Here is a 27,644-nt window from a genome sequence, read left to right on the forward strand (position 1 = left end):
AGGTCCAGGCCGCATTTCTCCATCAGGTCCTCTGCACCCAGTGTTACAGACAAGAGCATGATAATGGGCAGGCCGTGTGATGGGAAACTGGGAGCTAAGCCTGGTGTGCACAAGCACGCATGCATAGAGGTGGACCTGCAGAGAGCTGCTGTGCTGAGCTGCCCTGCCAGAGCTTATCCAAAGGGAAAACTGAGCCAGGCTGCTGTGCTTACCGCTCCCCTCCCTCCACTGGGACCACAAGGACCAGAGAGGGTTATTTCTTGCTCCGTAACTTGGCAGGACAGTGCTGTCTCAGTATAAAAACTGAAAATTGAAACACGATTGCTCACAATTTAAAGAGAGAAATGAGGAGTATGTCCCATACCAAATGCAGGCATCTCAATTGCCTTTGGAGCGACCTCCAAGTCTCATCAGGAGATTTGCAGGGGAGTATGTCAGATGCAAGGACCAACAGCCTTATTTCCCTTGGCAGAGCAGGCATGCAGTGGGGGGAGGAAGGAGCCCTCACATCCCTGGCTGCAGGCTGGCAGGGCTCCATCTCCCCCAAGCCCTGGCAGAGCACAGGGACTGAAGCGGGGGAGCTGCTCCAGCAGGGATGGCTTCTTTCCTGGCCGTTTTGCTGGCTGTCAGAGTGAAGGCATGGAAGGAGGTGCACAGGAAGCGAGATCGTGCAACTGTAAATCCTGTCAAGTATAACGATGTTTTTTCAAACATACTTTCCTGATTTCCCTCCCAAGGGACCAAACCCAAAGTCTGATCTTCAGGTAACCCAGAAACAAAATGCTTCCCAAACAAATAATCACATTGCAGTCTGACAATGGTCAGTATTACAAAAGAGCATTTTATTTCCATTTTTTCCTGGGTGTACTATATTGCAATGTAACATTATGCAGGTCTATTATCACACTAAGATCCTTGCTACAGAATTAAGAAGTTTGTCCATTTGGTCAAATTTCAAAGTTTTTCCTTGGCATTCTTACAGGATTTGTCACCGCTTAAGCACATGAATTACTGAAGTGCCAGAAATATGAGACTTGGAACAGGTGCTTTCCAATCCAAATTTGCATAAGTTGTTGGGCTGGCTGGATGCATGAGGTCAGCACAAACATCCATCCTAATTTTGACAAAGGGGGAGATGCACATCTCACCAAACAGATTTGCTTTTCAGGCTTAATGTACTATTAAGGTTGCCTTCTTTCGATGCAATCTTTGCCAACTCTGCTTCTGTTACCAAGGAAGAATTTTATTATTTTTAAGCAATAATGAAAAAAACACTTTGCTTAAATTCTGGAATTGTCATACGTGTTAGGCACCTTATTAAAGTAAGTAGTTATATGAACTCCTTGTATATATATACAAACCATGCCTAAAGTATTATCCACAAATTGTCCATCCATTCTAAGTCAAATACTACCAGTCACAGAAAAGTCTAGTATGAATTGCATGTGAATACACATATGAGCAGTATATGATTCACTGAGTAAATATGGCACTTTTACATATTTTCCTGGATGTCATACAGAATTAGGAAACAATCTTCTCTCAACTGATGCATTTCTAAAATACTGTTATATGGGTTTGAAAAATACACCCCAGATTAGACAGTAAGAAGTCTAGAAAAGTCAATAATGCAGCTACCTGAGTTTGTTTCATTAAGAAATCAACAGTAATATTTTATCATTCACTGTGAGCCTGAGTGCTGTCTACCCACAAAAGCCAAGCTGCCTAATGCTGCTATAGAAAAAAACAGCTCAGTTCTCCAAGTATGTGGCTCAGCAAGATGATGACCTGACCTAGCACCTCCAAAGTGACTCATCTCACCTTCTCCTTACTCAGATCCAGCTGCAGAGTCCTGTCTCCGTGTTACTCCCACCCTAGTGTCCATCCAATCCTTTGGAGAGCTGATCCAGCAGAAAATTAGTCCCTTTTTAAAACTGGCATAGTTTTCTGCTGGTTTAAAAAGTTGATTTGTCCTATGGAGGGATCAGAGCAGCACCAGACCTGTAAAGGTACAAGAGAAGCAGCAGGAATGTGTTGGCAGGAATAGGGAGCATGGGAGGAGGAGGGAACTGCCCCTTTTTTGTGGCAGTGAGCTGTTAGACTGACCAAGCTGTCTCAGCAGACCAAACCCTGGGAGAAGATACAGTTATTGCCATGAAAGTGCTTAGACCGGTATAGTTTATTCCTATCAAAGTGAATAAAGATATGCCAGCACAAGGCACTTTATACTCATGTAACTGTGTCCACATGAGGGGTTGCACTGGTATAAATATAATCAGTAACAAAGGAAACCCCCATATCCCCTAAGCAATGTACTTACAACAATGTTGTAGAACAAGTATTGAACTTTCAGTTATGAGGTGTGCATAACTTCCATTCAGAAAACAGACCACAAACTAGACATGAAACAACATTAGACACAAAATAAATTAGGGATTTAAAATGCTACATCTAGGAATATAAAGACTTTTTAAAAAACTTTAAATGTAATCCCATATTTCAAATCTAAGTAAGACAACTATACAGCTCCACCAATTACTTGGACATTTTAAACAGTTTACATTCATCAGGGACAACAGCACTTTGGTTTACATGATTAGGTTAATATGAGCAATGAAACGTTTCTCTCCCTCCTATTACATCAAAGTGAAATACATTTAGAATATATATACTGCCAAGTTGTTCCATTAAGTGCATTCCACATATGAGTAAGAGTAGCTCTTGCAATAGCTACACCCCTTACAGGTCTTCAATAGAACTAAATCCAACCCTTTTAAAAAAGCTTCATTTGATTCCTTCATGCATGACCCATTTTGATTAATCACATGGATTTTCTCCAGAACACAGCCAAACACGAAAAGTAACTCTGACTTGGTACTGTGGCAAGCCCATATAACACACTGCACAGCACACCCTGGACTCATAAGGAAATCCTCACTGTGGTTTGTCTCCCCACCTTTCTAAGTCAGACTGTTAAAACAACAGTATGCTTTTGTGCCAAGCTCAAGAACTCAGATTAACTGTAGCTCAAGACACGCAATGGCAGTTAGAAAACATTAGAGAGCAACCAATCTGACAATTGTCAGAGAAGTATTTTACAAAACTTTAAACAATCTATAACTCAACCTCTGCGATTTATGAACAGCATTGCCTCCTAAAGAAATAGGTACTTATTCTTAGATTAATTGAGAAACATTTATGCAGTGCCTGCATCTGACTCGTGTTGTTGCATAGTGTGAAAAGATCTCCTCCCATCAAAATATTTCACTATCATACGGTTATTTTGGTTACCTTAAATTAGCTGGCGAGCAGCACATCCCTGTCAAACCTGACTAAAAGAAAACAAATGGCTGGATTAAAAAAACAGCTGAACATGGCTTCAAAGGATAAAGTTCTCAACTTGATGCATAATCATCAGAGATTATTATGTTATTTTAAAAAGCAGACTTGCAACTGTATGATTTCCAATTTAATTACTATCTAGAAGATGAAAACATAGCCTTCATCACTGTCCTGGGGTAGGCTGAGACTTGTGAGAAGTTAATGTATTCATTTCATCTCATTTTTGCAAAACTGTAAATATTCCTGTGCTGAGCTTGGGTTTCTGATACCCAGGTCCAATTAGAGAGCATATTAGATACTATTTCCTTGTCAGAAGCTTTACAAATTAAACGTGATTGCACTTTTTCTGGATCCCATTCCTGCAAGGTGCCAAGCAACCTGGTGGGTGAGTGAATTGAGGGGGGCAGAGGGCACTTTCTCTCTTGCAGAACTGAGGGTTTAGGGGAGGATGGGGTTTCTCAAGATAATATTTCATCTCGCTGGCTTGATATTTCCAACACAGTGAGTTCATTGCACCCCTTCCATTCAATTTATTAGGAAATGGGCAGCCACATCCCTTGCACTGTTTGGAAAACCTTTGGCCTGAGTCACTTGGGTCCTGATTCCTCTGTGAACTGTGACCTTACTCTTCCTGCACCACAGAGGAAATAGCAATCAGTGCCTCCAGCTCAGTGCAGTGTGTGAATGGACAGCTAGACTGAACTTGCCAAAAGGCCCTGAAGGAATTCCGCAGGCTCCCTCACACCTATGCAAATATATAAAGAACCTTTTCTACTTGCATTGACCATCTGAGAAAATCATGTCATAATAAAAAAAGGATTGTCAACCCAGATTTCATCTTGTTAGAAGCTGAACACCTTCTTACTGCCACTGAAGAAAAGAGGAAACAAGGCATTCAACACCTGCAGCACCACCTGTTGAAGACCATGTCCTAAGGGATTAACAATAACCAGGAAGACAATATAATCTTTGATTACAAACTATGCAATCCAAAGCATACATTTTAAACACAGTTTGCCTGGTGGGATTAGGAAAAGGAAAAAAAACCCCAGCAGATAAAACCATTTACTTTTATCATTAAAAATTAAGTTAGAGATGCCCTCGTTCTCAGGGCAAAACAAACTTAAGAATATCTTAAACAGTGAAAAAATATGAGACAAATTTATTTAAAAATATATGTACTCCTTACTTTTTGTACAGAAAGGATTTGAAAAAGAAAAAATAATGACAAATTAAATGCATATTCAGAGTATGCAATCTCTAGAGCAGATTTGGTAGAAGTGTTATTTCTGTAAAACTGAGCAAGAAGTTACTCAGCTTTCATTTGCTCCCTGACATCAGAAGGCAATGTTTCAAACAAGGTATCCTCTACAGTGAAACCAGTCCGCTTCAGAGCTCTGCACTCCCCGAGCTCAGGTGGGAGGATTTCAAAGTGATTGCCTTTAATATCCAAGTATGAGAGGAACACCAAATTACCAATTTTAGGTGAAAGGACTGACAAGTTATTTTTCCCAATTTTCAGAGTCTTAAGTTTTTTGCAAAAGTATAGTTCATCTGGCACACTCTCCACTTTGTTGCAAGTAATGGAAAAGTATTGTAAACTCTGAAGAACTCCTATTTCAGGTGGGATAAAGCGAATGTCATTGTAAGACAAATCCAAATATCTGATTTTGTTGCATAGGAATAGGTGGGACGGAAGAACTTCTATTTTGTTATGGCTGAAGGAAAGCCGCTCTAGGCTGGTGAGTTTCTTTATATGCTCTGGGATGTATGTTATACTGTTGTACCACAGTTTCAGAATTGTCAGTTTTCGCAGATGTTGAAAACTTACTATTTCTTCAATGGATTTGAGGTTGTTTTCCTTCAGATCCAATTCCTGAAGACTGAGAAGGCTGAAGACTGCATGAGGTATGCGCTCTAAATCACAATGAACCAATTCGAGCTGTGTCAGGTTGACCATCTTCTTCAAGTTGTTGAGCATCACTAACTTTGTGCCATCATTATGGATGCACAATTTTTGCAGGTGACTTGAAACATCGACTGCAGACTGTGGGATTTTGGACAAATTACTTTTTATGTAAAGAACTTTTAGACTTTTAAGCTCCCGAAAAGACTCCAGTGTAATGTTTTTGGAAATATCATGACTCAGGGAGCCAATTAAATAGAGCTCTTCCAAATTTCTGAGGCCATACATCCAGTGTGGAAGTTCTCTGATGTCATCAAACTTAACACTCAAGATCTTGAGATTCTCCTTTAGAAAAGCCAAGGCAGCACTGTGGATCTTCACAGAACACTGGTGCAGTGACAGCTCCTGGAGATTGTCCAGCTGTGCAATGGTTGCTGGTATCATTACATTATTAATTATTTCAAGTTTTAATGATTGCAGCTCAGTGATTTCAAAAACTGTGTCTGGTAATCCAGAAAGCATGAAAAGCTGTAGCTCCAAATGGCTATGGGAGTTTGTCTGTAGCCTCTGTCGCAGTTTATCTGCAGTCCACTCATTGTTCAGGTTCAGCTGTTTCAGCTTATTTTCACTGACTTCAGACAGGAAGACAGCAAACCGCTTGGAGTAGAGAGGATCATACTGATCAATCATATGAAGCATAAAAGCAAAGTCATTCTTGACATCTGGGATATCATCAATTCCTGTCTCTTGTCGAACATATTCAAAAGAATATTCTTTCAGTGAACGGTAGAATAACCAGTACAGTGTATAAAGACATGTGAGGCCGTAGATGCTCACAAAGCACAGGTAGCAGTAAGAAAGTTTAGAGAACAGATGTGCCATTGTGTGATTACAGCAAAAATTCTTGTATCCTGTCATGTCTTCAATATCAACGTTACAGACTACTGTAAAATTAACTTCTGAGACAAGCGCTGTGTTGTAAGCAATAATAATAAGGAATTTAATTACCTTAAGTACAGTCTGGCGAACGTACATGACGTAGAGTATATCGCCCTCCTCAACATGCAGTCTAAATTTCTTCACCTTTTCAAACAGTGCTTTGGCCTGTTCACCTTCTTTCTTATCTAATGCCCCAGGTGTTCCCTTATCCACAACTAACTTCTCAGGGATTGATTTTAAAGACTGTGTCTTGACCAAAGTGCCTTCAGTGCTTGGCTGAACAGTATTAGACTTGTTTATGTTGTTCTTCCTGTTATCTTTCTCTTCAGAGTCTTCCCCTGACACTTCAGATAAAGCTCTTGTTGTCCAGGGAGAATCAAAACATTTCCCAAGTATTGAAATGAAGTGTTCGATTTTGGAGCTTGATCCAGGGAATTTGAACCAAAAGTTACTACACAGCATGAAGACCAGTGTGTGTATAAGGACAAGGTAAGGGAAGTACTTGGCATACCAGTGTAGAGCCCGTTCATAGCACACCTGATTGATAAAGCTGTACTGCTGAAGGTCCAAATCAGTCTTCAGCCCCTTCATTTCAACTGTAGCTGGAGGGGTGGATGGCTTTGGTGGTGGAAGGGACGTCGTATCTGGAATTGTGTTATACACATTTGAACTGTTAGATTGGTTCTGGCAAGGTTGCAGGCGTTTTGGAAGGCATATTATCTTGTCTTGCATGACCTGAAACACACAAAAAGGTATCTTTTGAACTGATGTACAAACAATGGTGGCAGCACCAATGGGTAGCTGTCCCTGGAGTTCTTCCAGCTGACAGGCATTCCTCTCCACAGTCTGCTACTTGGCCCCACAGGCTGTACTATTATTATTCCCAACAAGACACTTGTTCTATACGCCAAGAACTAGGTCACCCCTTTTTATCTATGGTTAGATTTCCATAATTTGAATAAGAGGGCATTCAGACAACCCAGAATAAGGACAAGTGTGAGTAATGATTCCAGAAAAGACCAGAGATGTCCTGCATTGCTCTCCCCAGAGACAGATTGTTGTTGCCAGGTGTATTAACCTTGGCTACACAATGCTCTGAGGTAGCTTAGGCTTGAAAGCAGCACAACTGCATTCATGTGGCTGTACTCTCACACTGTGATATCTTATCACACCAAAAATGGCTGACAGAGGGCTAATGTGGGCATATCTATGCTAGAAAATTATTATCTTGAGTCTTAATAAGGACAGATAGGGATAATTCTTTGATGGCATTTGTGTGTGGATAGACATAAATTTTATTCAATTTCTCATACATATATATTGAGTCCTCAGAATCATACAGTGATCTGGGTTGGAAGGGACCTTAAAGATCATCTAATTCCAACCCTGCTGCCATGGGCATGGACACTTTTCACTAGATCAGGTTGCTCAAAGCCCTATTTAATGTGGCCTTGGACACTTCCAGAGATGGGGCATCCACAGCTTCTCTGGGAACTGCAACCTGTTCCAGTGCCTCAACACCCTCACAGTGAAGAAGTTCTTCCTAATACCTAATCTAAACCAACCCTCTTTCAGTTAAAAGCCATTACTGCCCACTATAAGCCCTTGTAAAAAGTCCTTTTCTATGGGGAAATTTTGTGGGATGGACTACACACCTGGGGGAAAAAATGTAGTTCTGTCCTTGAGTCTGTCTATAAATAAACAAAAGAAAGGGCAATTTTCTTAATTTGGGCTGGTAATCCATGTTGACAAACTGAGGTCAGAGTGCCTTAGGGATCAATCACCCTTGGTTTAATTTGGGGTAACAGTTCTGAGTTCAATCCAAGGCTCCCTATAGGTCTGAATCCATTGATAAACCAAGTTGCTGTGTTACTTGACTAACTGGGACTGGCCCAAACTAAGAATGTGTATGTAGTGTAGATGTATTCTTTGACATCACGGTTGTTGAAAGCACTAAATATAGGGTATGCAACAAGAGCTACCAAAATCAGATTCTCCTTGATGAACCACACTGGTGCAGAGAGATGCTGAGATAAGACCACATGTGTTTTAGACAATATTAGTGCTGTAACTGCTGACACATCAGAAACTCTTGTAGTTAATCTTTGTCTGTAAATACTATTGTGATATATACCCTTACTTACACCACTATTTTCCAGTGTGCTTTATCCAATCAACCAGGTAAATTAAAAAAATAATAGATGATTTACTTGGCATGGTTAAGCAAACATGTAGCTACTAATGCAAAATTCAGCCCTATATAAAGAGAACTTAAATGTGAACATTGTGTTTTTCAACTGAAAATACCTGAGAATGAAAAACACAGACAAAACTACACTTGATTTCATGTGAAATTCGAGACAGAGTATATCTAAATCCTGGGCCATGTAAGTGAGCAAATTCCTCTGAAATAAGAGCTCTGTCAGTGTCTCCAGTTCCAATTCAAAGTCATGCCAGGAAATGTTAGATCCATGTTTGACCTAGTACTGTAACTTTATATTTATTTGGAGTCATCCTAAACAGTACTTTTCATTTCTTTTCTGGTTTTGGCTCTTTAGCAAAATGTTACTAAAAGTGATTGACAGTAATGCCAATTGTTTACTTGTAAGCATCCTTAGGGACGTTTTCGAATGGAAGAGACACAATATTAGCTGTGGGTGGCGTTAACAAAGTAAGTACATTCATTTCAAATCTTATGCTTCAAAGCATAAGGACAGAAAGACTATTAGCAATTGCCAAATAAAAACAGAAAATACAAAATTACATTTTTCAAACAGCAACATGGTAAAAAATAAGAACTTAAGTTGATCATCTGTTTTGTTATACCAGATTATGGTGAAATAATGATCCAGGCACCAGCCAAACCAACAGTTCTTATCTTAGCTGGCACTGACTCTAGTGCAATGCTGCTGATTTACAGCTGCTAAAAGGCTGGTCTGTGTTATTTGAAGTTGCTATCTAAACAGCTTTAATCTTGGGACCAGCAAATTTTTGCTTTGTTCATGACAAGCCCAAGACACAAAACAAGATGGAACACCATCCTGCCAAGAACCTTCCTCATTTGTGTTTTCCACCACCCCTGAGAGCACCCGCCACATCCCTGTGCCAGTTGATTTACCTGTAACGTGCACCCAAACACACCGATCATCAGCATGGCGACAGAGAGATAGTCGGTGAACACATCCCACCAGGGCTTCAGCACCCGGAACGCCGGCTGCTGCTCCGAGAACTGCCGGAACTCGGTCACAGGAATCATCGTCCTGCAAAAGAGTAAGGCCAGTGCTCAGTCTCCTGCAGCTCTGTGACAGCACGTACTCTCTGAGGTTTGGAAAAAAACCCTCTGTAAATGAAACTCCCAGGAAGTGGCACAAAAGTTTCCAGCTGCTGCCCAAGCACTGCTCCTGACACCCCACCTCAGAAGAGCTCATGCTGCCTATGCAGCTCCGATGAGGAAAGGAAAGCAGGACTGGGCTCCTCCTCTCCATGCAGGCAGGCAAGCCCTCTCTGCATTGACTCCAGCCATCTCTGATGGGTCAGTGAGACCTTCTGCATCCCTGAAAATCAGCCAGTTCTGTAGATAGAGATGTTCAGCTTTGTACACGCTAGCCTTGATCTGAAAGGTCTGGCTAAAATGTTTGCCCTGCGCTCAAATTTCACCGGCCATTTTAGCTATTATGTTTCAATCAGTTCCATTTCATTCACAGTGGTTTCAGAGAAGCTTTGGAATACTTTTGTGAATACTCACTGCAATTTTAAATCTACTGTGTTTTGAGCACAAGTTGCTAAAGTGCTTTAGGTAACCAAAACTACAGGCAGATCAAGGGCTTTATCTTCATCTCAGATGTCTAGGCTTACATCATCACCTCCTCCGAAAAATCAGCCAACACATGAACATGTACAGGCAAAGAAACTGATTTTAAAGTCTACAGCACATTGTGTAACTGAATCCCTGAGATCAAACCAATACTGAAACTCACTAGTAAGTTACAATGGAAAGATAAATTCGCATGGAAATGTAACAAAAATACTCCCAAGGGCAATTTACAAGATTTGTCCATTAACTAACATCATAAATGCACACCATAATCACTTCCTGCCACAGTAATATTGGAAGTCTGATTCAGCTGCACACTGGGGCCCATCAGTGGCGGTTTGGTACATCCATGTGTGCACATGCCCAGGGATAAGCACACACTTACTGACAGGCTGCCCAGGACCAGAGGGGATTCAGTTCATTCAGAGCCAGGGATTGTGCAGGGAAGGATTCAAGCCCTAATGGCTGCAATTCATCGCAAGAGTACAGCCATCCTAAGAATTAATAACTGATCCCACTACACTGGCCATACTGATGTGGAAGGATGCTCACTTTGGCACCCCCTCAGGGACTGCTGTCTCTTCTTGCCCAGCTGATCCCCAAAGGCATAAGGTGATGTCTGTAAATGAATGTGGGGTAGTAGCTAGGCTGGGGTTTAGCAGCTGAGTATCATAAAAACTTAACCTTTGACCCTTGCCCACCTCTCCTCCTGCAACCCTCCTGCGTTGCTTTAAGCACTGCTTGGCCAGAGAGGAACATCTCTCTCAGCCTCTTGTCCTTCTAAAAGCTCTTCCCAGGATGCATGCTACAATGCCAGATGAAATTGCACACACCTCTTGCATGACTGGCGATTCCCAAGAGGAAAGCAGGCTGTCCCCCACAGCACTTCCAAATTAATCAGCGAGGCCTGACTTCACACACCCAGGTCAGGGGCTTGGCAGCATCCATACCAACAGGCCTGAATTGCTGCAGTGCTGGCAGAGGAACGCAGCATTAGTTATCACATGGCAGGCAGCCAGGAGTTCTGCTTTTTCTATGCTTGTCTCGCAAACCTTAGCAGACATGTTAGGGAAGATATACCTCTACAGCAGAGAAAAGCTGAGGTAGCTGCTGGGACAAATCTTTTTTGTCTTTCATTTTTCTTTCAGAAATACTAGTTGAAAAAAATGGACGTCATAAATTAGAGGTGCCCCATGTAGCTTTAAGTATATGGCCAGCACTCCCTTCAGCTGTACCTCTGCTGGCAGCTCCCAGTGTCACATGAGCTGAAGACCATCACGCATGATCTTTCTTCCATTCCTGTATGCATTTCAGGGCCATTGGTGAGGAATTACCCTTCTCTTTTTCATTTCCACATAAAATGCAGGTGACAATAGCTGCTGATAGGCTTTAATTTTTTTTCTATTAAGTATTGAAAAGCTTAGAAAATTGACAAAGGAATACACTAACACAAGTATTAGCTAAGCAGTTGCCATGCAACAGTCCTGCACAAATTTTTGTAACAAAAATACCACTGTTGGCTCAGGTTTTGAGGCCAGCAGGCTGACTGGAATGCCATCAGTACACTCCAGAATACCTATCAACAAATTCCTTCAAAATCACAACACTTTCTTCCCACCCTCAAATAATGGCTTACCAATACTTTCTTGTATTCTGGTGCCACAGCCTCTAGAGAGCCTATTTGTAAGATCTTTTTCAAAAGTATAGACAATTTGAGTGTGAGATAAAGGCAGAATTATGTTTCCCAGAGTGGAGACTCTTGAGGAAACACAAGAGCTCACATGCACCAAAACATGTGGAGAGCCAGGCCTTGCTGGTCGGACATCTAAGCAATTGTAGATCTGAGCCACAGCATCAGGAAAGTCAGCACACCTGAAAACGAGGCAGCGTCTGACAACAGATGAGACTGGAAACTATCTTGCAAATTACCATGCAGGGACAGCTTTCAAGACCAAAAATTAATTTGGCTGTTGTTTTTTATAGGTTTCACTATGTACTTTTAGGAGTCTTGATTGTATTATCTATTTGCTTTATTATTTCTTCTAAGTGATATGTGGGGAATTTAGATGAAGGCAGATAGTTTCTGGTAGCACAAACACATGATGCCCTGAACCCTTGTTCGCCTCAGAGCCTGTTTTTTGCATAGTGTGACTCCTCATTAGTAGAGTGCACATGCTGTTACCCTGATTAATGGGCCAAGCAGAGGGAGAGTTGCATCCATCCTGGAAAAGCCATCTCTGAGGGTGGAAGGTTTGCAGTCCAACACCAGACATCAAAACCCATCTGTCACTAATGGTTTGCTTTATTGTTAAAAAAAGAAAACGTTACTGAATGATGGCAACAGTACTGCACAGCAAATAAAAGTAAATAAACCAACAGTGTCTAATGACAGACAATATTTTTTTAGCTTTGGGGGAAAAAAGTCATTCACAAGAAGCTTTAAATATAGACTGGATGTGAGAAGGAGGACAACCATTTTCCAACACTCACTGAAGGAACCCTATTTCTTCTCCTCTTGCTGCACTAACAGTCAAGAGAAAATGCTGGAAAGAAGCACAGAGCAGCCCAGGCTTACCAGCACTGCTGGCTTCAGCATGCAGAACAAAATGTCACCAAATCACTTTTCATTTGTCTTCCACTTCCCTCTACTTTCTTTTCCATTCTGGCCTGTCCAGTGACTGAAAGAACATCTACTAGCAGTGTCTCTGAGGCCTCAGAAATGACACACCAGGTCCACATAACTCAGAGCAATCCTGAAACACCCCCTGCCCATGTCCAGAGTGCGGCTCTTCCTCACTGCTACACCCAAAGCTGCATCACTGCCAGACTCATTTGGAATCACGCACAAACCAGGTTTCCATGAAATAAAGTGATTCACTCAATCATCAATTTCAGCAAATCAAAACAGGGATGCTAAAAAGTCACAAAGCAGTCCAAGTCACAACAATCTCTGGGACAGCACATCATCCACTGAAGTTTCTTATCTCTTCTTGTAACAAGGAGATAAAAGAGAAGGAGTTCAACATTTCAGCTGGTGAAAACTAAAACACCATTACTAATTTCAGTTCAGTCACTTTCAAAATGTTATTTAATTGCACGGTACATCATAGCTGAAATGTGGACTTTATTGTTAAATATTATTCTAACCTACTTTAGGAAATACTACAGTTCTAAATATTGCATTCTTTTACAATTAAAATCAGAACTTGTTTTTTTTGATCTCTTGTATGTCTAATAATTCTCAGTCTCTAGAGGAAAGAAAACCATACATGAGATAAATCATCTGGTATTCAGCTACCAAAAGGAAATAAAAAAGGAACTTGGATTAAAAATCAATTGTACTGGCTGCTAAGCACTGCTTCAGAAATGAGCTGTAGGTTTATCAGATAAAAAACCCACTGAAACAAAAAACCCACAAAACCCCAACCAAACAAAAAACCCCACAAAACAAAACCAAAAAACTCCAGAAAAAAACTAACAACAAAAAACCCAAAGAAAAAAACGTGAGAGAAATTAGTAGGGGTTTTCAATGTAATTTCAAAATTTCTATGAAATGTAGAAAACTTGGTGAGTGAAAATGAATGTCACAATTAGATGAAATACTTAAATCCAGACACAAGTGTGATACCTATTCCACCTGAAAACCTTCCCTGTAGGAATCAGTTAATGCATGGGTGATTAACAGCGAGACATAACAAATTAATGTAGCCTAAAAGAGCTAAGGAGAATAAATAGATACAAGTCAAAGAGAAAAGTATTGGAAAAAAAATTAGACCTAATAAATCAAGAGATTGACTCAAAGGATGATTGTGAAACGGCTGCACTGTGGAGCAGACCAGCTTCTCAGCAATTGGTTTACATCAGAGAGAATAAAGGGAAAGCAGTGGGGACAGTTCAGAAGTAATGACTGTGCTTGCCAGCGCGGCTACAGAGAAAAACGAGGCACCAGGCAACCCACATGATGGGCACTGCAGAGCACAAAGGAAACCAATTCATAAACTTCATGCCCACTGGGAGCCCAGAGGGCGCTCAGCTGGCCAGCCAGGGCGGTTTCTGGGCAGAGACTGCCTGTGCAGCACTGGTGCCAGGGGCATAGAGCTGGGGCCAGCGCTGTCAGCAGTGCCTCTGTACCAACAGCCGCACAGCCAACCACGGGACCAGCCCAGCCCAGCTATGGCACAGCTCAGCCCCATAGCCACAGCCACCCATGGGACCAGCCCAGCACAGCAGCCCCACAGCCACAGCCACAGCCACCCACGGGACCAGCCCAGCCATGGCACTGCTCAGTGCCACAGCACAAGCCACCCATGAGACCAGCTCAGCCCAGCCATGGCACAGATCACTGCCACAGCACAGATCACTGCCACAGCAACAGCCACCCACGGGACCAGCTCGGCACAGCCATGGTACAGCTCAGTGCCACAGCAAAGCCAGCACACCGCTGAGGACAAACCCTGCCTTTGGCAGAATGCTTCACAGGTAGAAACTGTGAGCTGCTTGCCACAGCTTCGTGTACACTGAGGTTCTGTGCCCTGCCTTGCAGCAGTGCACAAGGGACCCCAGTCACAGACACGGTCCACCGTGGCAGGTGGGCAAACACGTGGGGACATGGAAGTTGATACACCCTCTCATCAAACATTAATGCTCACAGAAGTGCCTCTCTGGTACAACTCTGAACAAAACACTTTTGGCTTCTAGCACCTTCCAGGCCCCAGGCTTGAGCTATTGCTAGGTGATGGCTGCTATTTTTAAGCAGATACTCACAGAGTAACTTCATTCATTTTATGGAGCCATGTGGCCTGGCACCAGCCCCCAGCAGAATTAGAGGGTTGGTTCATGGTGCTGGGGAGTGCTCTGTCACTGGTGCACAGCACTGCACCTCTCCCACGCAGCCCCACCTTGGCTCTCAAGGCACAGCCTGCAGACACATCGCATTAAAAAAAGACGCTGAGCAAAATGGAAGGGAGTAACTGGAAGGCTCTGCCTTTATCTCACCTGCAGCAAGAATGATAGAGCGCATTCCTCACTGAAGCAGACTCCCAGCAGCTCCCACCACCACTCCCTACCATGGCAAGCTGGCCGTCAGGCTCCCTGCATCGTGCTGCCAGGAGAGCTGGACTGCTCTGAGCCCTTCCACAGGCAATGCTTGGTGTTACCCGTGGACAGCAGCCAGCCTGGCTATGGCCTCCTTGCCCAGCAAAGCCCAAGGGCCTCTCTCTGTGCCTTTCTGATTCTCATGTGACAGAGAAGCACAGTCACTGCTGCTTCATGTGCTCAGGCAGGAGACCAGGACTTGCCAGAGCTGCATTTGCCAAGCTACAGGTATTTTCACCCGAAGTCAAGTCCTCTGCTATTTTGTTCTTCCAGTAGTGGTTCCTTAATCACATCACCATGTATTGAAGCAATCAGTGTCATCCATTGTTTGCTTTAGGGCAACGACCACAGCTGTGCACCAGAATCAGGGCCCCTGAATGTCAGATAGGCAATTAACATCCAGAAGGTACTGGTTTGGCAGGGGCAGGGTATCAAGTACACATCAGAGGGGAAAATGAGGAAGTATATAGATGGAGGTGAGAGAAATAGTGATGCTTAAACTGGGAAGTACAGAAAGTTGTTGAGATTTCTTAAGCTGACTGGAAAAGATGTCTAAATTATTAGCCATTTGACATTTAACCACATTTCCCTGACATCCCATCAATTCTCCTCAGATGCAGGATCAGCACCACGATCTCCCAAGGGGTGCACAGAGTCCAGTCGAGCCCAGATGGCATGGGCACAGCCCTGGCCCCCACTGGAGAAGGAGCTGACCCCCCTGGCATGAGGAGCTTTGAGCTGGTGGCTGCAGGACCACAACCACAGCCCAGCTGAGTACGACAGAAAGGGTCAAGGCTGAAATGTTCTCAACATCCAATTCAGACTGCGCTGCTTGGTCTTTCACATCAGAAATCTACAGAAAGAATTAAGGGCTAGGCAAACCCTGTGCTCCTGGCTCTTTTAAACATACTGCATATGTTAAGATAAATTATGAAATGCCTTTTGGGAACAGCGCTGCAACAAGGTCTCTGGGTTGGTTCCCATACATGATTTATTGCATATTCATCTTCATTACAGGAACACAGCACAGCACATATTTAACACAGAACTAACTTGTGCCCTGGCAGCAGGGACTCAGCAGAGCCCGAGCACTGCAGCCACACATGCAGGGGCTGCATGCCAGTGAGTTTTGTTTTACACAGGACATGGCACTGCACACCCTGAACAGCACAGCCCACTGTCCTGGGCTGTAAAGGTTTGTTACTCTACACAAATACCATAAAGTTGCTTTTCAAGTGTTTCATGCTGTCTGGCCTCAGCCACTGTGGGCCAGGAGGTGAAATTAAGCCAGAGGGCTTCTCAGCACAGGGCCTGAGGCTGCACTGAAAAGCAGAATTTTGCATTCCTGTTTCACCTGACTTGGAACTGCACACTGACACAGGTAAAGAGGCAGGGGGAGGGAGTTTTGCAGTCAGGTTCATGGTGATGTATTCTCAAATAGGCCTATTTAAACAAAATCACTGGCCTATGCAGAGCCCCACAGCTTAGGGCCCCAGCCTCCTCTAGTCAGAGCTGACAGGCACAGCCTGGCACGAAAATGGCTTGGTGCTACTATCATCAGTCATATATTCTATTGACTATATCTTTGCCAAATTCATATTTATAGGTGTGACTGGGTCCCCAAAATTACCATAAGGAAAAATCTGTGTAATTTTAAACAAAATCTGAACCAAGATCTAGCCAGTGTATAAACTATTTTTGAAACAAGATTAGGGAAACAACACTGGACGTGCACACTACAAAACTCATGGTCTTTTTACTTTAAACTTTCCAGACCCCCCATGTCCCAAAATTTGGCCTTTGTACAGGGAATGCAGTTTTTACTGCAGTGTGAACAGCTGCCTACAGCTGGATAATTTACAAACCTTTGCAAACTATGGGTTTGCATGTGTCCTTTGATCTGAACACTTCATCCTCAGCATGTGGCCAGGAGTCCCTCACAGCTCCTGGCACTGCCCATGCTGGCACCACAGATGACAGATAACAAACCTGCTTCACTTCATCACCTAACCAGGAGAGGACTAAAAGTGGACCCAGAGACAAGACACCAGGTCTGGGAAACTGAGATTAGACTAAGGGGGAAATACGATGATAAGGGCTGGAATTAGTAACTCCTAATTCCCAAGAGGTTGATGTTCCATCCTTATCTGTGTATTCTCACACACATTGTACATGCAGTGAAATAATGTCTGAACTACTCTGACATTCAGTTTTGACAATCATATTGCTATATGTTTGCACTGGCCAAAATGCCCAGCAGTCTGATAAGTGTGAGTGCTTGGTCAGTTCCCATGTGACATACAAGAATACCTCTGCTACTGATTTCTCCCTATATTTGAGGCATTTCAGGAGACAGTTTCCCTGCTAGGTTTTATTGCCATGGATGGTTCCTGTAACAGAAAATCTAATTTAAAAAATAATTTTAAAAAAGGTAATATTTTTGGCTGGAAAAACTGCTTTGAATGCTGGCTCATGTTGCCTCTGTTTCAAACATGATGGCTTACTTTTTGTTCTGTTGACTGCAACCAAGATTTTCATAGGAAGAAACACCATCATTCTGAAGTAAGAAATATAAACAAATGATTCTGTTGCTTAAACATAAATCCCATGTTAAGGAACTGGAAAGACATTAAAAACAAACCATTTGCATCCAAACAGTTATTTTTAAAAGTCTATGTGTTTACTGTATGTTCAAACAAATTCATCTCCTTGTGGCTGAAGCTGGTGAGGAAATGTGACCCGGAGGAACAACAGAGCATGAGTCAGGAGTCCCCACTGGGACATGGCTGTGGACAGCCTGTGCACGCCACATCAACCAGCTGCAAAACAGAAAGGTATCTACTTTCTTCAATACCTCTGGTGGGAAATATGAACTAATAGTACTACAAAATCCTAATATATTGCTTTTTTTCCAGTTTCCTACAGTGGCTGAGTCTAAATTGATAGCATCTCAAAACTTCCCTGTGAAGGGACTGAAGTTAATTTGATTTCATACTACACATTACCAAAACTATGTGTCGCAGGTGGTATTAGTTTACAATCTGGGGACAGGCCAAATACAATTAGCTTACAGAAGACATTATTCCAGTACCCACATTTTGGTGGTCCAGCAAAATGAGCACAACTTGTGCAGTGTTCCCAAGGGCTGCACATGCACTAATGATGATGAAAGCAGGCTGGCCATGGCTGGCCTGTGCCCTGAGTGACATCGCTCAGCATAGCAACGGGGTTTCATTTCCAGGTGCATCTGAACTCCAGTACAATCACAACCCAGCTACTGGAAAGCTGCCCTCCATTATGCCAACTGCCACAGCCAAGCTTTCCCAGCTCCACAGGACCACAACTGTGGGCAAGACGAATCACCAGGGATTGAGTGTTGAGAAAAGTGGAAAGGGTGTAGCTTCCAGAAACTTGCTGAATACCCAGTCCACTCTTGGATTTGGAGGCAGCAGTGAAACCCCCTGCTCTGCTCTTGATACCATTTGCTTTAGAAGCTCAAAGACTTGAATCTAGAACTCAGAGGAGACATAAGGGACATAGAGAGGGGAAGTAGCCTTAATCAACAGCATTTCAAAATATATGCTGCAATTTCCACCTACATACACAGTAAGTGCTGCTTTGGCAATGGATCCCAGACAATAACCTTCTTGTTTGTTCCAATTGAGTCATAGCACTTTTTCATGCATTACACACTAAAAAGACTTCCTATTGTCAGCAGCTCTTTTGACTTCAACTTGGTTGGAATGAAGACAAAAAAGTATTCAGGGCTAGATTCTGGCAGATAAAGTCTCAGTGAAATCAAGAGGAATTATTTCCGTACCAAGCACACGGGCCTGTGTGGAGATTTGGCTTTGCTGAGCTATTCGTCCAAAACTAAAGAAAGTACACTCCATGCATTTCCACGTCAAAGACCACTTCAAAGGCAACACTTACCAGTTTTCATCTCTGAGAGTAACATTCTTAGTTTATCAGGGCTATCACTCAAGCTGCCAGCCCTCTTTCCAGAGATGCAAAATGGTCTTAATGTGAGTGAATATCTCTAACAGCAAACCAAAGCACTGAGCAAGAAAATATCCAGTAATGATATTTTAGTACTTCTGAAATATGTCTAAATGACTGAGAAAAGTAAAATCACATCAAGCTTCATCGAAGTTTTATACCAGGTTTTCCACAAACACAATTTAACATACTTAGATAATGAAGACAGAAACAATGCAGTAAAATGTCACAGAACAGACAATATTACACAAATCAGTGCCATTCATCACCACAGGAATAGTCAGGCGCCTCAGGCTAATACAAGTGCTCATATTAAAAAATGTTCAGCTGATATAATTAAAAATTAATTCCTAATTGGGACAGGAAGCACAAAAGCTCCATTCTGACTCTTAAGCAGCTCAACCATCTAACAAGTTAGATAAAAACATTTTATGCAGTGATTGAGCCAAAAACATTAAAGAAATGCCTGTTTTCATGACTGATGAGACTTTTTCATATAAATAATCTTTTCTGCTCCCACTTGCATGCAGCACAAAAGAGCTTTCTAAACTTCACGGTAGTCTTATAAGGCACTTCTCTCTCCCAAAACATCTGGATAAACATGCAGGTATTCTCAGCCTGCAACAGTTGATGGATTCTCTTCCCCCAAAACCATCCTTCATGACAAAAATCCCTGATGATAAAAATAAAGCTAATGGTCTCACCCATACTCATGAAAGAATAAGAAAGACTAGCATAGATCAATTCAAGCAAATAAACTGGATGTGACCTACACATACTCAAAGATAAACACTAATAGCTACAGAATCAGAACTGCAATTCACATAAGATGACTTTTAAATATCAAGACCAGAACTACCTGACTGAAGTCTGTATTGGACTTTTTCAGGACAGTGTCCAGCCATGGACCACCGAAGAGGGATTAGCCCTAACCTCATTCCACCAGAGAGTCTGTTGCTGCATAATAAAACAGGAAGAAAGGCTGTTTCCATCAAGCCTAAACTTTGCGAGATCAAAGCAGTTGCTGGGGGGGTATTCTGACAACACTACAGCAGGTGTGTACGTCTTTGAAATTACTTTTTAATCACATTACACTTAACAAGGGGCTTTTCCGAGAATACTGTCTGTGAACACTGCTGAAAACTACCTGCCTCTGAGACGGCTCATCAAACATTCACATCAACTGGAAAATGAGATCTCTAACAGTCCTTGCTCAGAGCACCACATCTGCTGACAGCAACCTGCGTTTCTGAGCTGTTGCATTTTGTTGTAAATCACACGTGTATCAGGATCTTACACTGCTGCATGCTCAGGGCAGGGCTTTGCCTGTGCTCTGCTTCACCATATGCTCTAGAGCAAGCAATTACTCCAAACTCCCACCTTCCTTTCAGCAATGAGCAAATAAAATTGGAAATGTTCTCAGCAGTTCAGCAGTCTTATTGCTGGCTTGTTAAATTTAGGATCCCCATCAATACAAAATCACTGTGTACTATTGCCACTGCGGGGAGATGTGAGCCAGCTACCTCCATTTTCAGGACATCATAGGTTAAGCCAGGATTTGAAGTTGATATAAAAGGCTGGATTCTGCTCACCTGGAAGTCAATGGAAAAGTTAAAGTTTACCTGGACAGAGTGAAATGGATTTTTAATACTACTGTACAGGTCCAAATGTTTTTACACATTCCCGTTCGAATTCACCGGAACTTTATACACTTGCTGTAACAGCAGTGTTGGCAACTTTCCATGGAGAACGATGCAATCCTGCACCTCTGGGGAAGACTTTGTTTTGCCTTAAAACTAAGAAAAAACATACACTGTATCTTAAGGCAGGATTCTCTCAACGAATGGAAAATATGCAAAGCACAAACACGGCATCATCCTATCTTTTAAAGATCTGACCAGATCAAACACTAGCATGTAAATCAGTCCTTCACAGGAGGAGACGGTGTGCTGAACCTCCACACTGGAAAAAAATGCTGAAAAAAACTTCATCCCGGTCCAAACCTACGACTCTCTGGATGGCATATTTCTAAAGTTTATGCTGTGTCTGATTAGCTGCCTGTGTCAAGCACTAAGATGTAAAATGAATACAGTGTAGGAAAGCTGACACAGGGTCTGCCAGGTTTAAAGATAGCTCTAAGACACTTTGCCTGCCTGGGGATGGGAAGGCAGCAATGCCTGCCCTGTGTTATGAATGAAAGCAAAAGGAAAAGTGGCATACTCACACATGGCCAAGAGGCTCAGTCAAACCTAGTATCTTCCTAGTGGAAAAGATATCACAGAAACACAAATCCCAATAAAAGTCAGTGCACTATAGCTTGAATTTGCATCAGAGTTTTGTTGCACAAAAACTAGAGGATGAAGAAGAGAGTGAAGTTTCCATTATGTTGAGCATGTGAAATCCAACACCTGCTAACATTCTTCTGACAAATTATTTTTGTAGGAGAATGACTCCTTTGCTTTACTAAGTAGAATTTTAAAGTATTTTGAGGGGGTTTTTCCCCTGAGGTCAGTTGTTTCATTTTCAGTGTTTTCTTTACTATATAGCCCCTACCCTGCCCTTCACAACTCTGTGACAATGAGGATAACATCTTTTCACTAAATTTTCTCCAAGAGGAAAAAACTACAAGATTAAACTCTACCTCCTGTTATTATGAATTGTTTGGACGGTAATAGAATTTTTATTTTTTTTTTACTTCCCGCAATACTCGAAAAGCCTCGGGCTGGGAAGTAAGTGCCTTTCTAATGGTGAATAAGGGCCACTTCAACCAGTTGCAACTGAGGTCAATGGACAATGAGGGGAACTGCTCCTCCCAGCACTCTGACCCAGTTGGTTATTTTGGGTCTCAGTGTTGTGACTCTCTCGCTAAGGCCACCTGAGTATTGTTTAACCCTCCACACTGCCCAGGCCGGATGTCTCCCCCATCCTGGTCGGAGCTCCTTCTTCTGGGCCTCAAAAGCCAGAGACCGAGGTGGGATGAGGCTGCCTCAGGAAATCAACTTGAATTGGTGCAGGAACTGATCGCAAGATAGCACCAAGCACTGAGGCAAGGAACTTGTGAGAAGAATTCAGCTGTCTCTGCTTTTATTTTTCGCTAGAAACCAGCACTAGCCTTTTCCAATATGGGGCATACAAAGCAATTAGATTTTTAGGCTTTCCATCAAAAAGCTTCTTTCTAAAAATGCTTACAAGGGTAAATAATAACAAAGCACACAAAGTTATATGATGGTAAAACCTCTAGTGGAGCCTGTTAGTATTCAGAGTGGAAGAAAACAGCATCATGACTGCCACAAATTTAGCAAACTCCTAAAGCAACTGGAAAAGGAAATGATTCAGAAACCACAGGTGCTCAGCACCAGACTGCTGTGCCTTGCTGGCAGTCCTGGGACACAGGCACTTGTGAGACAGCAGGAATCCAAGGCCAGGTTCAAATTAGGGATCAACTCGGAGCTGTGCTCAGCCCAGCTCTCCATGCTGATCCACACCACAGGGGAAAACAGGTTTTTCCAGGAGAAGAGTGAGTCCAGGAGTGTGGGGGTACTCTCCTGACTGCTTTCATCATGCCCAAAAAGAAAAGTAAAATTAGGTCTAATATACCCAGGGGGAAGGGTGGGGGGAAGAGAGGAAATATTCATATTTGGTTGAACTGGGAAGGGAATTTTTTTTATTTCCAATATTGCCATGTTTTCCTCCATTACCTTGCAATGCACCTTTCTGCCAGTCCAATCTTTTACAGCATCATTCAAGCCTACAGTGCTTTGTGGGAGCAAACATGTACATGGATGTCTTTAAACAGTGGTGCTTAGAATACTAAGTCTTTCCTAACTGGAAGTACTTATTCCAAAAGTAAAAGAAAATTTAGAAAGCCAAGCCATAACTAACATACTTACCTGAGCAACAAGGTTCCTCATTTTTAAACATTTTCATCCTCTTGAAATTCTAGTAAGATACACTGAGAGATCTTTCATAAGCCTCTGATTTTGCTTGGTCAACTCTTTCCAGTGAACTGGACAAACCGCATTTCGTGAATAATGAATAAATCTGCCCATCACTCGGCGTCAAGGCAGAGCTGGTTTTAAACCGAATTAAAATCATGACTTGGGGTTTTTTTCCTCTTTTTTTTCAATCTCTTCAAAACCAGAGCCATGGACGCCGGAGCCTGGTAGTGCCGCCGGGGCTGCGCTCCCCTCCCGGCCCCTCCAGGACACTCTGCCCCGGCGATGCTGCGGAGGCTCCTCCGTGCCCGCGGCCGGGCCGTCTCCTCCCCGCGCTGCTCGCATCCTCCCCGTCATGCCGCTTGGGCTGGGGCTTTTTCTTTTTTCCGGGGAAAATACCGCCAAGGGCTTTCCCCGAGCCGCCCGTCTCCATGGCGACTGTTTCCCCTCGCCACTGGCCCCTCTCCGGCCCCGCTCCCGGGAACCCCGCTCGGCCCCGGCCACCGCCCCCCGGTGCCGCCGGCGGGGAGCGGCCCTGCCCAGCAGGGATGGAGTGCGATGGATGGGATGGGGCGTGGGGAGCTGTCGCGGCCGCTTCCCGGAGCCCCTCCGCGAGGGAGGAGACGGCGAGGATCCCAGATAAAGTTTGGCTCCCGCGGCGCTGCCCAGGGCTGGGGGCGGCACCGCGGATGCCGCCGCGGGCGAAGCGGCGCCCCGGCAGCGGCGGGCAGGGTCCCTTCTCCCCGCGGTGGCGCAGCGCCGGGCCCCGCGGGGCGGCTCCGTCCCCGCATGGTCCCCGGGCCCCCTCCCCACAGCGATGCTTCGTCCGTGGCGCGGGCAGCGGAGCGCCCCTGGAGGGGCGGGCGGGAGCGGCAGCGCTTACCTGGTGCGGTCCGGGCGGGGGGCGCGGGGTCACGGGCGGCGGCGGCGGCGACGGCCGGGCGGGAGCGCGAACATCCCGCGGCGCCGTGCGGGGCTGAGCGAGCGCGGCGGGCAGGGCCGGGCAGGGCCGGGCGGGGCGGGCAGGGGAGGCAGCCCGCCCGCAGCCGCGCTCCGCCCGCCGCGCTCCGCCCCCGCCGCCGCGGGGCCACGTCTCCGGTGTGACGCACGCGGCGGCTGCCGAGGGGCGCCGGAGGGGCCGTGCCGGGCACTCCCGCAGCCCCCGCGCCCCGCCTGCTCCCGCTCCCGGGGGCGCCGCTCCCGCTGCCTGCGGGCCGGGCGGGCGGAGCTCCCGCGGGAGGCAGCGGAGGGAGCCGCGGGGTGCCGTCCTCGCGCCGCGTCGGAAGGGTGGCAGCAGCAATTGTGATGGAAAGATCTCGACCTCAGCACACACGGCCGTGGAACAGCTATAAAGAGACCAGGCTGTAAAGCGCCTGGGATTGCATTAACAATGAAAAAGCGTCTCAGAGAGTGACAATTGGAAACACAAACTTCTGGCCCAGCAATTCAAAAAGCACAGTCTGAAAACCGCTGCTGAAAGAAACCACATGTTTAAAGGGCCTTCTGTCCAACATTTTCCAGAAAGATTTACATCTCTGGCAGAACGAAGAAATGGGACAAATTCTGCATCAGAGGGAGGTACTTGCCCCTAATCTTAGGGGTAACCTGTGTATCCCCTTAGGGACAGTACAAGTATGTAAACAAGGAAATACAAATACATAAGCCCACTGGGGAGGAGTTAATGAAAACAAACACAATATGAGGCATCACAGCTGTGTTGCTGCAAAAGCATTAACTGAGCTGGGATGTGAACCAAAGGTCTGCCAGGGATAGCTGTGGATAATTCTGAGTTCATGTACTTTCTGACCCATCTGCTTCAGGGACTGCTGAGGGCAGACTCAGGTTCCTCATTTGGGAATTGTGGATATGATTTATAGCTCTGGGAGTTCAGCTCATCCTTTGCCTAAGTATTTGCTTAACTGCTTTGCTGTGCAGATCTGCTTTTCTCAGCTGAAGCCTCAAGGCTTTCTGAGGCACCTCAAGAAATGAGTGTCTGAGTCAGACAGGAGCTGGAAGAGGTTGTCAGCATAGCTCCCTCATAGTCCTTCCAAGCTGCCAACCTAAAAGATTTCAGCAATATTGCAACATTATGTAATTTCAAGCGTTAGCCCCATGCTTTGTGGAATTTGCCTGAGGAATAAAACAGGACAAATGAGCAAGGTTTCCACATGGACACAAGAACTGGGTTTCTTTTTATTGAGCTAAAGAAATAGTTATGGTGACTGCTGTGTTCATTTTATTGGTTTCTTTCCATTACTCGTAACTCCTGGCAGCAGCTTAAAAAATTCCTCCCTGTCCTGGATGGTTTCTTCTTTCAAACATTTGCAGGCAGTTGCTCTGTTCACCCTTTCGTCATCGCTTAGCTCATTTAATCTTTTCTCATAAGTCAGTTCCTCCCATTACCTAATCATGGTGCTGCTTTTCCCTGAACTCCCTCTCAGATGCTCATTTCTTTTACTGTGACATGGTGGCCAGTAATCCTGCCATTGTTAACATTTCCTGTTGTGGACTTCTGCGTTATTTTTGTTCAAAGTTGCTGCAGGAGTTGGAGGACTGAGCTAAGTTTCCCCTGTGAAGAATAATTACAGGCAAGGTCACTGATACTGCAGTAGAAAACATGGTCCAAGTATAATTATAGCTGGTGGGTTTGGGGATGGAGGCTTAGTGCAGTTCTAGTATGTGAGCTTCTGGTGGGAGAAGGCCCAAAAATACATGTTTGATAGTAAACACACAATTGGGGCTCCAAATACCTTTGTTCCAGTGGAAAAATTCTGCTCTCTGCAGAAAACTGTAATTTATTTGTGAATTTCTGCATTATTTTCTTTAAGACCATCTAGGCAGGTGAAATCTCAAGTAATTTGGGAGTGTTTATTTTAGTAAAATGGCAGACAACAGTAACTGGATTCAACAACCTGTATGACTGCAAGTTTTTGACATCCTTTGATTTCATGGTTGCCCCTTTTTCATTGACTCCAGAAGAAGGTGGGTCAGGTCACATAAGAAATATCATCACTACAAACTTAGTACATTTGCCTTTACTGTCAATTGGCCTAATTTGCAATTCAAAACTTAAAAATGCTACAAGTGTTGTTGCTGCTAGTGAGTGCTGCCTTGCAGTACTTACACTACAACAGAACCAAGAGCAGGGTTTAGCCTGAGTTAGAACTGTCACAGACCAGCCTCCAAACTCAGTTGGACACAGAGACACATTGCACCGTCAGTGCTTCTGTTGCAGTTATCCTCTGCTCGTGTAGCCGTGGGCTGATTCTCAAATGTGATCCAGGTTCAGGATGCCTAATGCTGAAGTCCTTACTCAGAACCAACATACCATCTGCCAGGATACAGCCCCCACCTTCTACTGATTCCTGATCAGAGTTTTGTTTCTTTTCTTTTTTTCCCCCCTCTCTCTGCACCCTGAAAACCATCCCCAAACCCTGAAGTCAGAGGTCCCAAGAGTGGCTTTGAAGCTGGGTCTGAGGGGATGGTGCTGCACAAAGCTTGACAGACCACTTCCCCTCAGCTTCAGGAAAGATCAGGGCAACAAACCCGGGGTTTCAGTGCTAGAGCTCTGTCTGTACTTGGAAACACACCCACAATGAAAATGCTTTTCATCAGTCATCTCTCCAACAACTGTTGAAAACAGCATAATCTGCTAACACAGAAAAGCTAAATTGCTTTCAGATGAAGCACTGAAAAACTGCTTCTGTGATTTGCTTCAGCTCAAATCCAAAATGCATGATTTGACAGCTCTAGTTCTTATCCACTTGAAGTTTCTGTCAGAATTTATCTTTTTCCCTTGTTTGCTTTTCCCTAGTTTTACATTTTAGCCCCTATCCCCCCGGATTACTGTTTTCGAAATATGAATTTTAAGTGCACAAAATGTTTAAATAATAGCAGTGCACTGGAAATACCGACTTTTAAAATAGATTACATGGATGCTATTAGCTGACTCTGGGAAGAAGCAAAACTTCAGAGCAGGGTGAAGGGGTGAAGAATGTGGTCATTTCTTAAAGCCTGCAGCATTTTCTAAGTACTAAAACTTGCTTTAATCAGAAGGAAAACACTGAAAGGTTTTTTGATCTCATGAACTCTTTTGTTGTTTCTGGGATGCTTACAGTGAAAGCAATGCAATTACATAAGGGAAGAATTTGGGCCAAATAGTTCTCTCTAGAGAAGCTATTGACAGCTATTGATGAGAAAACAGAGCGCTAAAGACATACCAATAGAAACAGGGCTAGCTCCCATTTCTCTGACCTTTGGCTGAACTGGAGCTCCTGGATTTGACGGATGCTTTTCCTCTGTTGCACTTCTGATCATCGTTAGGTGTTCTTCAGTGACCTGTCTGAAAACATTTTCCTAACTGAGGAGCTGTGCAGCTGTGCTTGGTGTGGCTGTTCAGCTCGGAGCCACTGAGCCGTGCGCTTCACAGGATACGGCATCTTATCTAATTTTAGATGTGATGCAATGAGTGGGGGGAGCTCACACAAGGCCGGAGGGATGGAGCCCAGCAGCTCGAGCTCAGAGCAAGCACTGTGTAATTAGTAAATGCTACTTTCAAAATAACAGAGAGTTTTATCACAACCAATGCACATTTATAGGTGTGATTGGGTAAACA

General features: G+C 44.0%; 1 protein-coding gene across 3 annotated transcripts; it reads right to left on the minus strand.

Moving 5' to 3' along the window:
* Positions 1–820: 820 nt before the first annotated feature.
* LRRC8C (leucine rich repeat containing 8 VRAC subunit C) lies at positions 821–27,378 on the minus strand. Of its 3 annotated transcripts, none has more exons than XM_071565107.1 (3): positions 27,284–27,378; positions 9,306–9,447; positions 821–6,922 (listed from the first exon to the last, which is right to left on the minus strand). In XM_071565107.1, the coding sequence occupies exons 2-3, from the start codon at positions 9,441–9,443 to the stop codon at positions 4,652–4,654; spliced, it is 2,409 nt and encodes an 802-aa protein (XP_071421208.1). In that variant the 5' UTR covers positions 9,444–9,447; positions 27,284–27,378; the 3' UTR covers positions 821–4,651. The 3 variants fall into 3 exon arrangements, with proteins under 3 accessions (XP_071421208.1, XP_071421206.1, XP_071421207.1); XM_071565105.1 differs by lacking the exon at positions 27,284–27,378 and adding an exon at positions 23,913–24,028; XM_071565106.1 differs by lacking the exon at positions 27,284–27,378 and adding an exon at positions 10,835–10,913.
* Between the last annotated feature and the right edge of the window lie 266 nt (positions 27,379–27,644).

This window comes from Pithys albifrons, chromosome 10 (assembly GCF_047495875.1).
Source record: "Pithys albifrons albifrons isolate INPA30051 chromosome 10, PitAlb_v1, whole genome shotgun sequence".
NCBI lineage: Eukaryota > Metazoa > Chordata > Aves > Passeriformes > Thamnophilidae > Pithys > Pithys albifrons.